The 12,571-nt window shown below is 55.5% G+C and overlaps 1 protein-coding gene across 3 annotated transcripts in view; it reads left to right on the forward strand.

The window, feature by feature from the left end:
- MAU2 (MAU2 sister chromatid cohesion factor) overlaps nucleotides 1-12,571 on the forward strand; it is a 34,085-nt gene that overhangs the window by 16,894 nt on the left and 4,620 nt on the right. The window contains exons 13-19 of one of the 3 annotated variants that reach the window (XM_025885699.2): nucleotides 1,225-1,308; nucleotides 2,906-2,955; nucleotides 3,138-3,215; nucleotides 3,417-3,528; nucleotides 6,147-6,237; nucleotides 7,132-7,259; nucleotides 7,638-10,514. In XM_025885699.2, the coding sequence (XP_025741484.1) occupies nucleotides 1,225-1,308; nucleotides 2,906-2,955; nucleotides 3,138-3,215; nucleotides 3,417-3,528; nucleotides 6,147-6,237; nucleotides 7,132-7,259; nucleotides 7,638-7,712 (618 nt within the window). In that variant the 3' untranslated portion in view covers nucleotides 7,713-10,514. Of the gene's footprint in view, nucleotides 1-1,224; nucleotides 1,312-2,905; nucleotides 2,956-3,137; nucleotides 3,216-3,416; nucleotides 3,529-6,146; nucleotides 6,238-7,131; nucleotides 7,260-7,637; nucleotides 10,515-12,571 lie in introns of those variants that run through there. The other 2 variants (XM_025885698.2, XM_025885701.2) reach the window with 2 other exon arrangements.

The following is a 12,571-nucleotide window of genomic DNA, read 5'->3' on the forward strand; positions in this document are numbered from 1 at the left end:
CTTCCACCCAGGGGTCCTGAGGAGGCCCCAAGCAGAGGTGGGGGAGTGGGGGTGCCATGTGTACCCTGTTGGTTGAGGAGTTCTGCTCTGTCCCTCGTGCCAGTCTCCAGATCTCTTTGCTCCTGGGGCTGGGCTCAGCAGTATTACTGCTTCTCTGAGGTGCTCCGCACCCCACCACTTGTCTTGGCAATGCGCAGGGGCCTCTGGCAGCATTCCAGAGTGTGAGGGATGGACGGGGCCGCTCCCATGGTCTTCCGAGCCTTTCCATCTGTGCCTGCTGCTCCGGGCCCTGGGTGGTACCGGGACACCCCCACACAGCCACCGTTCCCTGCAGTTACCCCATGGCCTCGTGTCTCCCCGTCTCGGCATCCCACAAGGGGCTGCTGCTGCTTTGATGGTGTGCGCTGCAGGGCAGTCTGCACGGCGTGCCTCCAGGCTACATAGGAAGTGATACAGCCAGGGTACGCGTCCAAACCCCCCTGGCCCTAGACCCGTGCTCTGCCTGCAGTCCTCCAACAAACAAACCAGAGCGCAATGCTCGCGTCAGAAGACATCCTGGGCCTCCTCGGCACATGCTGGGGTCCTGCGGCGGGGCAGGGGGGGTTGCATTTCCTAGGCAGCCTCAGCCTCCTGCACAGCTGTGTGGCCTCAGCACCGCCAGGAACCAGGGGCTGGGTACTACTTGGGCTGCTCAGATTGGTCCCCCCTTCAACCACTCTTAACTTCCCAAGAATTGAGGACAACGGTCCATCCACCACCAGCCATCAGCGGCATCTCTGGTGTCGGACAGCCTTAGTTACCCTCCTGGCCGTGTCCTCCCCAGGACCAGCACTTGCCTCTGCTGTATCCGCCCACCCTGGGGTCCCAGGGGTCACTGGTGGTGGTGTGGAGGCAGGGGCTGTCTGGGTCTCAGTCCTGAGAAACAAGCAGAAAATAGACTGAAGTGCAGTATGTTCTCAGGGCAGGATCAGGGGTGGCTGATTTTCCTCTTCTCTGTTTCCTGAGTTCCTAATGTGGATGACGGTTTTATGGTGAAGAGAACTAACAGCTCTATGCTTCTGGGGTTCAGGAAGCAGGTGAGGGGATCTGTCTAAAAGGAAGGAAAGAAAGTGATTCCAGATTAGCTGCCATGGAGGACTGGGCAGCTCCAGTGCCACTGAGTGACCCCAGTGTGATGGGGCTGTGCCCAGCCTGGCCCTCTAATGGCCGTGTGTCCTGTTCTAGCTCACCAACCACCAGGAGCTGTGGGCCTTCATCGTGACCAATCTGGCGAGTGTGTATATACGGGAAGGAAATAGACACCAAGAGGTAGTAGGTGACATGCTTCATGTTTGGTATCTTTTCAACTCTTATTCGGGGGTGGTGGGGTTGGGGTGGTCTCGGGCACCAGCAGATCTCAGCAGCCCCAGGGTTTCACCGTCCAGCAAACGGCACTGTCCCACCCAGAGTTGCAGGCATGGCTGGGGCAGACGGGGTCTAGGACAGGAACGTTTCCTAGCTAAATAACACTTCTCCCTGTTAAAAGTGAGCCAAGCTTTATTGAATTGCACAGAAAAAAAATCCAGTTTCTTCTACTTTGAGCTGTCTGTTCTAGAATGTCAGTGAGCCCTCATGGCTCTTTTCTGAGGAGCAGCAGCTCAGACAGCCATTTGCACTGTGCTCCTAGGTTGTCCTAAGACCCAGCCTCATAAAGGGTAGGGGGCTCCCAGGGCTTGTCCTTATAGGACAAGTGCCCTCGCACCAGGTTCCCCCTGTGATTCTCTTCAGCCCTGGGATCCCCCCCTCAGCCCTAGGATTACTCTCTCCCAGCCCTGGCCTCCTGCCTCCTGTCTCCAGGGTATCTGAGGTTTAGTTGTTTTTCCACCTCCATAGCTTTCGATTTATCTTTAGTCTATAAAAAAGTTAGCCGAGGGGCGCCTGGGTGGCTCAGTTGGTTAAGCGTCTGCCTTTGGCTCAGGTCATGATCCCAGGGTCCTGGGATCGAGCCCTGCATCGGGCTCCCTGCTCAGCAGGAAGCCTGCTTCTCCTCTCCCACTCCCCCTGCTTGTGTTCCCTCTCTTGCTGTCTCTCTCTCTGTCAAATAAATAAATAAAATCTTTAAAAAAAAAGAGGTTAGCGGACCTCCCAGCTTCTGGGTTCGGATGCTTTGGGCTCCAGGGAGCAGAAAGCCCAGCCTTGTCCACTCCAGCAGTTAGGAAGCAATGGGCAGGGTCATCATAGGGCTAGGAGTGGTCTCTGTGGGTCACACTTGGTGGGTCATGGGACAGCTTGGCTTCCCTGTGTCCTTTGCTATCCCAGCGTCCACCTCCTGGAGGTACTGTGGGGACACTGGAAGCAGCTTCATCTCACTTCAGCCGTGTCCTCTATCCCTCCTTCCTTGGCAGCCAGAGGAGACCTAGAACATCAGTCACGTGGCTGCCTATCAGAGCCTCCCAGGATCCCTGCACCTCCAGATAAAACCCCACCCCCAGCCCACAAGACCCATGTAGGCCTATCTTCCCACCTCACTCCCCCACACTGGGTCCTTCTGACCATACAAAGGCTGAGACTGAGCCGCTTCCCTGACCGCCCAGCCCCCTCACCTGATGTGGGATAGGCTGAGGCTGTGAGGCCCCCCAACCCTCACCCTTCATACTGGGGGCCACGATTCCCACTGGGTGGGGTGGAGGGGTGAGGAAGTAAACAGCTGCATGCAGTCTCCTGGAGTGCCCTCACCTGTCTTCGCAGGTCCTGACCCCGCTCCCCGCTCAGGTTACTCAGGCATGGGATTTGGGGGGAGGGCATGATGCTCTCAGGTTGGGTTGGGAAGATGCAAGCAGCCCTAGTCAATTTAGCAGCATGTTTGAGGCTGAATTTTTTCATGTTTCAAAATACAAAATAATCCTAACTAACATTTCTGCCACAGCTGTACAGTTTGCTGGAAAGGATCAATCCAGACCATAGCTTCCCTGTCAGGTAGGTGGTCTGAGTGCTGAGTGCCCACTTGACCGATTGTCTTACGCTTTCTCTGCTCTTGGGGTGGGGCCGGTGCTGGTGGGACCCAACTGCCCTGTGTACCCGGTGCCTCTCGCTCCCCTTTGGAAGCCTGCTGCACTCACAAAAACCCCACCAAAGTGTGCCCCTGTCTCTCTCGTCAGCTCACACTGCCTGCGAGCAGCAGCTTTCTACGTGCGCGGGCTCTTCTCCTTCTTCCAGGGACGCTACAATGAGGCCAAGTGAGTACGGGGAGAGGACCGGTTGCCCCCTGCCCGGCACCTCCTGGGCCGGCCCTTGGGGTGCTTTTTGCTCCCTGACCGTGTGTGCCCAGGGCTTCTGTCCCCGAGACGAGTGGGCTCTGCTCAGGGCCTTGAGTTGGCTGCAGCCTCTTCCTACCAATAAGGCGTCCCAATGGGCCTTCAGCATCTGTTCCCACTTAGGCGATTTCTTCGAGAAACTCTGAAGATGTCCAACGCAGAGGACCTGAACCGACTCACAGCCTGCTCCCTTGTGCTCCTGGGCCACATCTTCTATGTGTTGGGGAACCACAGAGTGAGTGACTAGGGCTGGGCCGAGAGGCAGGGGGCCGGCAAGGTGCTTACAGACTGCCACCTAGCAGTACTTTGCATCCTGTGCCCCTCAGTGACCTTATCACAGTAACCTCCCCACTCCCCACTGGTCCATGAGGCTCAGGCAGGGGGTGCATGGGTGAAGGGGAGCTTTGGATCCTGGAGGGTAGGTCTGTGTGGCAGACAGGCCCAGTGCCGGCTGCAGGCAGTGGTCAGGCAGAGTCCCACGGGCTGTCCAGAGCTGTCCAGAACTGCCAGGGCTGAGGGCAGGTTCCCCTTTCTGTGTGTTAATACCTGGGGGTAGAGAGGTGTGTTCTCTCAGCCAGATCCCTTGGGCTCCATTTTGCCCAGCACATACAGTGTCGTCCTCAGGGCACCCCATGTTTTCACCTTTGCCTAGAATGGCCCCCTGGGGCTGGTACCCAGTGGAATCAGCCGACTCCAAGTCTCCGAGTCAGATGGGGAACCTGGGCTGGGCTCTTACCTGCTGACTTCTCGGGGCCGTTTTTTTAAGATAGTGTTGGTTCACGTTATATAGTACGGTATGTTCGTTGTAGAAAGCGTGAGAAACAAAAGAGGAAATGATTGCATGTTTTCTGGTTCTTTCCAATACCTGTCTCTGCCTACATGTAGGTTTTGTTTTTCAGGCTGTTCCATAATTTGGTATCTTGTCTTTCTCTGCACCACTGGGTGAGAGTTTTCTTCAGTGGCAGCAAGAATTTCGAAGTAGCATATGCTTCGTAGTTTAACCAGCCTCGCTTTCGCTGACATGGGTTACGTGTCTAGGCCCGTAGAGCTTTATCTGATCAAACCCTAGGGCTCCCTAAGAATGAGCACTTTTTAACAACCTCGGCACGTCCCCCTCCCCACAGTACCATGACACGCATTCCCCAGGGGCCAGGGGCGTCACCACCTGTAAAGGAAGAGAACGAGCTGAGGGTTCTCCCTTCAGAGTGCCGCTCTGCTCCTTTTAGAATACCCTGTCACCTTGTTCCTCAGCCTCTGAGCACACTTGCAAACAGTGGCCTCACTGTGCGTCGGGCCCGAATGGGAACCAGGGGCTCAACATGAGGCCCTGCTGAGTGTGGGCCCCCCGCCTCATGTCTTGGTGTGGTGGATGTGGTTCCCCTGTTTTCCAGCTGGGGAGATTAAGGTCACAGAGCCCCAAACTGCAGACCCAGGCTTAGAACCAGACCTCACTGGCTCTCATTTGTCTAGTAGTCTCCGGAAACTCCCTTGCATGAGACAGGGTAGGCAAAGCAGCTTTTCAGCAGCAGCTCTGGTTCATGTTTGAGGCGATCCCGGGGCATCTTACGAGCTTATTTAGGAACCTTCACTGCTCCCTGTGTGTCTGGGCCTATGTGGAGTGACATGGGGGCCCCAAGAGCCCTCAGGCCTAGGCCTGGCCTCAAGCGGCTCCAGGCCTGAGGGAGACACCGCCCACTCTGCCCTGAGCCTGCCAGACTGGAGTGTCCACAGGCATCATGAGCTTGTGAGCAGCCCCACACAGGATAGTTCTCCGAAGCACACATCTTCATACCAAATTCTGTGGGGCCACAAGTTGGCATGGGGGAGCCTGCGTAGGAGAGCCAAGGGGCACTCTCCTTCTGGCAGCCTCCAAACAGAGGCCCAACTTCAGGCCTCAAGGAGAAGAGTAGGTTTTCGTGTTCTGTTGTGCATTCTGAGGTTTTGAAAAGACTTTATTTAATTCTGAAAAGCTTTGAGACCCACCTGGAGCTCATCTTTGAGGTGCCAGGCGCAGGGCAGTGTGAAGTTACTGGGCTTTTATGGTTTCAACACAGTCCTGCCTATGTCGAAGCTAGGCCTCAGGAGTTGGATTTGAGAATTTGTAAATCTCTTGACTACATGGCAGGTATCTGCCAGGGGCTGCTATATCGGGAGTTTTCCCCTGTCACCTTGAATCCTACATCCAGGCCAGCAGAGCTTGTTGTGCCTAGGTTGAGCAGGGTCGAGCAGTGCTGCCAGTCATCGTGGGGTCAGGGATGGGTGTTGAGGGCCTCCCGCCCACTGTCAGTACATCCTAGGTATTGAGGGGGGCGGCGTTGTGCAGTCACACCGTCAGGGTTGGAGAGTTAACGTGCCTTGGTGTCCCACAGCCCCACGTGTTAGGTAGCTTCCCACAAGAGTGGGCTTGTATGTAGAAGAGACACTTCCCTTCCTCTCTTCTCTACCCATTCAGCCCTCCTTACCCCCACCAGGGCAGACTGCTTCTTCCTCCTAGGCCCTGGGACCTCTGAATGTGCATTTCTAATCGGCTCCTGATCTGGGCCCAGAGCTGACTGCCACCAGTGCCTTTTGCTCTGGTTAGAGACAAAGGCTGGTAGACTTGCCCGGAGCCAGCAGTGCCCCGATGGGGAGGTACCTGCAGAGCTGAAGAATGGGGGCAGTTTATTTTCTCCTGAGGCAGTTGAAGAGTACATCAGAGGAGGTCATTTGAGATGGGCTCTGAAGGAGGAGTAGGAGCTTTCCAGGCAGCAGGAGGAGGGCACAGCCTGGGCTCGGTGTGGCCGGTGGGTCCTGGGCTGTCCCCGCTGCTGGCCGCAGCCCCCACTCCCTTCCCTGGTTGCTCTCGGTCAACAGGAGAGTAACAACATGGTGGTGCCTGCCATGCAGCTGGCCAGCAAGATCCCAGACATGTCCGTGCAGCTGTGGTCCTCAGCCCTGCTGAGAGGTGAGTGCAATAGCCAGCCCTTCCCAGAGATCAGACCCAGGATGCTGGGAGCCCAAGTCTAAAAGATCTCAGGTAAGCCCTGATGAGCTTGTGTTCAGACTGGGCCTCTACACGCCACAGTCCCAATTCTAGTGTATGCTCAGGCTCCACAGCAGACCCTGTTTGGGGGCAGTAGGCACTAGGCTCACTCATGACATCAGCTCCACACAGGATCAGTTCACCGTCTCCACAAGGCCATTTCTTGGAGTCTGGGTGAAGAAGTGGGCTGGGAGCCCTAGCCCTCACCCTTGGTTTCCTTCTCTCTGACTGGCTGCGGCAGTTGTCCCTGTCGGACCGTGCTGGCCAGGATGCTCGGGGTGCCCGGTAGGCTCTGAGGCGTGTCAGTGTTGTTACTGCTGCTCCCATGTGTAGATTGTGCTGCTAAACTCCAGAGTCTTACCAAGGGCCGTGGGGGCGAGGCAGAGGGCAGGCTGCTCCGTCTGCAGTGGGCTTTGTGGGCCCATTTAGTCTTTCTGCCTCGGGAGTAGGTATTGGGCGCCCTGCTCTAATGAGTTCCTGTGTGCCCGAGGGTTGGCCAGGACCTCCCCAGGAGGGCCAGTGTCCAGAGGACACAGCCCTGAGGCTTTCACTGCCCAACCGACCCTTGTGTCGGCCACACTGCTCACCCACCCACCTCCAAGAATGTGACTCAGGAGCTCAGGAGGACATGTGTGAGGGCCGTTGGCAGGTGGGCTTTGCTGACCCTGAGACAGACAGGGCTCAGGGCAGGTGACATGCCAGATAGACAGGAACTCACCGGTAGAGCAGGGTTTGACCTTAGGGCTCTACCCACGTCCACGGGGAGGACGTGGGGTACGGCGAGGTGGATCCACCCTATGTACATCCCACCCTTAGACCTGAACAAGGCCTGCGGGAATGCGATGGACGCCCACGAAGCCGCCCAGATGCACCAGAACTTCTCGCAGCAGCTGCTCCAGGACCACATCGAAGCCTGCAGTCTCCCTGAACACAACCTCATCACGGTATAGGCACTGGGTTTGGGGAGGTCAAAAGCGGGGGCTGGTTGACTCCTCAGGGCCTGCTCCCTCGGCTCGCAGCCCCCAGGGGACACGCTCCCTGAGAAGGGAAGTATGCGCTTGGCTGCCGTCTCCCTGCACGTCTCCAATGTCCCTAACTCATCCTAGCCTCAGGGGCCCCTCAGATGGGGGAGACGGCATCAGTCCCCAAGTGGGGGATATACGGCACTGCCCAGGGGCCCCGCTGACTCAGGCGAGGAGGACAGAGGGCCTGGCTGGGCATTCAGCCCAAAGAGCACGGCAGTCCAGGGCAGACCCGTAGCCCGGCACACCTCTGCCCCTTCCTAGGAAGGACCTCACCTGTGTGTTCTCTCCCCTCTGCAGTGGACGGATGGCCCACCCCCTGTGCAGTTCCAAGCTCAGAATGGACCCAATACAAGCCTGGCCAGCCTCCTGTGAGGCTCCTGAAGGGAGCCGCCCAGGTTCTCAGGGCCTCTGTGGGGCCCAGTGTGTCCCCTACTTCCATCCAGACGGCACTTGAGCTTTCCTTGGAGGTGTGCTGGAGTGGGTGTCCCCAGGCTTCTTTTCTGACTGTCTCCAGAGCTTCCAAGTCCCTGGGGAGTTTGCAGGGCTGATTCCGCCCTCCCAGGAAGGGCTGGCCAGCCATTCCCACCATGTAACAAGACCCCCAGTGTTGAGGCTTGCAGGTGGGATATTGGAGCCAACTTTCTAGAGCCATCCTTTAAAGTGGACTTGAATTGCCAGTTCTGCTTCCACGTCTGAGTCACGCCTTCAAGGGAGCGTGTCTGGGCAGGGAGTGGGGTGCCAGTTGCCAGGGTGGGTGGTACCGCTGGTGCATTGCCACATGACTTCCATCGCCTGGGCCTCCATGCCTGGCCGGAGTGTTTCCTCTGCTCACAGCAGCTTCCAGAGCCCAGAGGCAAAACGCCAGTTTCTGCCCCAGAATTGGAGGGAAGAAGTGATGGCGCATGTCAGGGACAAAAATGCACATCCCACCATAACACTTTTCCCAGCTTGCGTTTCTGTCCAGTGTCCCCCCATCAAACAGCCAGGGCCTCTGGTCAGGAATCCTGGGGGACCCAGGAACTCGGCTTCCAAACATCTGCACCTTGCCTGGATTCAGTGTCCAGCTACGGAGGTGCACACGTTCTTGTAGACACGGGTGTGCATGTGTGTGCGTGCGTGTGTGTGGTGATTCGCAGAGCTGGGGCTGGGGGCTGAGACTCCTATGTTTGCAGCAGTATCAGCATACATACTGCTGGGCAGGAAGCGGAGGAGAAGGGAGGGGGACCCTCCTCAGCCCAACTCAGGGTACCTGAACGAAGAAGGGGCTTGCTTCCTGGCAGCTCTGTGGTCTCCTCAGCAGAGGACATTCACAGACGCCTGGCCCCTCACGCTGTTCTCAGGAGGGAGGATGAGGAGACCTACCCGCCTTGGGTCTTGGGACAGCGTTGAAAGCTCTTCCTGAGCTGGACCCCAGGAGGCTCTGCTAGGCTCAGACAACCATGCTCGGTTCTGTGCTCCTCTTGGATAGTTGAGGAGGTACCCCAGTGGTGATGGTGGCATTGGGGGCAGTTGAGGTAGCCACCTCCAGCTTCCAGTGCCTGGGAGCGTCTCCTCACAGAGGAGTGCTGAGTGGTCATGCTAGTCAGGGTGGCTTGTTAGTTTGCCTCTTGTTACCCTTACACTATGAGGGCTGCTTCTCGAAGCCTCAGTGTCTGACAGAAGGAACACTGGGATCACTCAGGTCAGCTGCTCAGGCCCTGAGGCCTGAGTGTGCCTTAGCCACAAGCAGGGCTGTCAGCAGACCTCCCTGCACAGGGCCACTGCCCTTACCAGGCCAGCGTCAGGCCCCTGCTGCCCACTGGAGGCCAGCGACAGGCGTGCAAAGTGAGCTGCTGATTGGAGGCATGGGCTGGCCGGGGCTTGTCCTAAGAGGACCCACCATCTGTGTGGCATCCTGGGTCACCCAGGAGAGCCTAGCACTGCCCCATGCTGCTCAGGGCCACCTTCTTGGCTGCCCCCCTGGGCCTGTGAGGCCTGCCTACAGAGGAGGGTGTGACATGTGGCCACAAGCTGCCCTGTCCTGTCTTTCTCCCCCCTCAAGGGTATCCCCTCGGCCCTCCCCTCCACCCATGGGACAGAGCCCCCCTCTTGCCACAAGCTGCCCCTATTGGCCTAGACCCCGCACTATCTGACCTCTCCAGACCCTCGTTACTTCAATCACGCTGTACATCATGTTTGTCTCTGCGTATTTATTTAAGCCTTTCTTTGCTTCTAGAGCATTTTTTATGTAGAGCAGTTGAAATAAGAACCTCAAAACTTAACATCTGTCCTGATGTTAAAGTGCTTTTAGTGACCACTCTGTTATCTATGTTCATGTAAAGTTAAGGATAAGTTTTTATGTTTACAGCTAAAAATTCAGTACTCAATATTTAATATTCCACTATAGCTTTATGAAAGCCAAACTGTGTGTACATGCATTTCTGCATGTGCAAGCTTTGAACCTCCCCTTCACCGTACCATCTTCTGGTTACATAAAGCTGTCATAAGTACCTTCCTGTGAGTCCAAATTGAGTGCCTCATGGTTTCTCACTCAATCAGAATTTAAGATAGGCAGCAAGTGAGCCCCCAGGGAGACCTTACACGGTGTCATAACTGTTTAGGAAAAACAGATAAAAACTTCAAGCCTTTCAGTGTATAGAGATGCAAGGGGGCAGCAGAAAGATCCCTGTTGGCAGGTACTGAGAGCCAGTCTGACTTTCGTGTGCTCTCCCACCTCCTCCTGGGGTCCTCAGGGCCTGTGGATCAGGGGGGACTGGGCTGGGAGATCCCGGGTTCCCTGGCATACACACACTGCAGTCTCCCCTGTGCTGGGTGTTTGCAGTCATCCACGGGTAAAGTGAGGGTCCTCTCCCTGGGTAAGCATGCCCCACCCCACTTATTGGGAACACTGGCAAGGAAATCAAAAAAGGGCTGCCTGGTGCAGTGGGTAAATTTGTTGATTGCGTTGTCTCTGTTTTGTTAAGGGTTTTTAATAAGTATGTTTGGCATAATGTCTTTTAATGGGTTTGTAATACGGTTTTAGCAGCCTGTAACTTCAGCTGGTGCTTTTAATCAGGAAAAAAATTTTTGTAAATACAAAACATTGTTTAAAAGACATAACCATAGAACATAGCTTCCCGTTTGTGGATTTCTTTTCCTATATATTCAAAGTAAAATAATTTGCAGGAGCCGTCACTCGCTTTGTCTTTGTCACGTTGTCCCTTGTGTGTGCCACTCGGAGATGGCTCTTGCCCTTTTGCCAGGTCAGTGGGGCCACTGGGCGAGTGGGCATCAGGGAGTTACACGGACCAACAGGGTGTGAGGATACAGAGCCCCAGCCCCTGGACTGGAGGACCTGGTGGAAACCTGAGTCTTCTCCTCTACTGATGATGTGCCTCCGGAACAACCCGCCTGAAGGAGAGGGGACCCCTGAGACCTCAAACATTTGCCCCACAGCTGCCTGTTCCTCCCTGGCCCTTACCACAGACACATTTGCTTGCTTACCTAGCGTCCTGTTTCCTGTGTTCTTAGGAAACACATTAGCCAGCCTCCATGTGCCTAGGGTTGTTTTTGTGGTGGTGTTTTTTTTTCATTTTTCTTTTTGACATGAAAGTCACATAAAATTTTTTTTAAGATTTTATTTATTTATTTGACACACAGAGATAGAGGGAGAGAGCACAAGCAGGGGGAGCGGCAGGCAGAGGGAGAAGCAGGCTTCCTGCATGAGCAGGGAGCCCGATGTGGGGCTCGATCCCAGGACCCTGGGATCATGACCTGAGCCGAAGGCAGCGGCTTAACCAACTGAGCCACCCAGGCGCCCCGAAAGTCACATAAAATTAACCACTTAATGTGTACAGTTAAGTGGCATTAAATTCCCAATGTTGTACAACAAACACGTGTCTAGTTCCAGAACATTTTCATCACCTCAAAAGGAAACCCTGTCCCCATTAACTGTCAATCCCGTTCCCCTTCTCCCCCGCCCCTGGCAGCCACTAATCTGCTTTCTGGCTCTGGATTTGTCTGTTCTCGACACGTCCTATAAATGGGATCATACGTGTGGCCTTTTGTGTCTGGCTGCTTTCACTCAACATGACTTCAAGGTTCATTGACCTAGCATGAATCAGAATTTCATTCCTTAAAGGTGAGTAATACTCCACTGTGTAGCTTGGCCAGTTTGCTTACCCGTTCATCCGCTGATGGATGTTTGGGCTGCTGCTTCCGTGTGGCTATTGTGAGTAGTGTTGCTGTTGCAAATGTGCCCCTACACATTTTTGTTTAAACGTGTTTTCCAATTCTCTTGGGTTGTGCCTTGTTTTTAACGTGCAGAGATGGTGCCTGGCTGCCTCCCACACTTTGTCAAGGCCCTCGTGTTGCTCTCATCACCGCGCCGCTCCCTTAACACCAAGGAGCTCTCAACTGCTCACTCCTAGGGCATGTCTGAGCTTTCCTTTGGGCCTTGGTCCTGAGGCAGAACCACTGGCCACTGGATGTATCCGAGATTCCACACGGCCCTGCCAGGAAGGACCTCCCCCAGTGCAGTGATGCCATCGACCCCCTGTTGATGCCTGTCCCCCTCTGCCCCATACCCAACAACCCAGCCATAAATGGCTATCACTTGGGGTGGACACTGCCTGCCCTATAGGCTTAGACACCATTTTCCCCACCTCAAGTTTCACAGCCCTTCTGCACGAATCACAGCCTGAGCCTACCCAACTGGAGCACAGCCACAAATCCACCATGTGACAAGCCACCCACCGGCAGGCATGTGGCCACCAGCTGGGAGTGAATCACGTGTGACTAGTAAGCCAGTCTCGAGATGGCCACTGTTTTCACAGGAAGTAGGCTCATTTGGGTGCTGCAGAACAATGCCCTGGTTGAATAAATCAGCAGTTCCCAGAAAATTTTCCACAAATTGCCAGATATTAATAAACGAAGAGTGGCTGTTGGAGTCAAAGATTTTGGGGAACGTCTCGGGTAGAGCCAAGCAAGCTCCTTTCAGCAGGACTGCTCAGCACAAATGGACATGGTATGGAGAAGCTCTGCGGGGTCTGCAGGGGACACACTGGGGAAGTGGACGACGAGCACAGCCAGGAAGTCGTCACAGGATGGGGTGGGAGGGAGGATAGGAGTGGACCTCGGAGAGGCCAGCGGGTGGCCAAGGCAGCTGGCCCAAGCACTGAGTGGCCAGGGCAGGGCTCATTGTGTACACACACACACACACACACACACACACACACACACACACACACACA

This window comes from Callorhinus ursinus, unplaced genomic scaffold, assembly GCF_003265705.2.
Source record: "Callorhinus ursinus isolate GAN/ISIS: 27379988/994484 unplaced genomic scaffold, GSC_fseal_2.0 scaffold15, whole genome shotgun sequence".
NCBI lineage: Eukaryota > Metazoa > Chordata > Mammalia > Carnivora > Otariidae > Callorhinus > Callorhinus ursinus.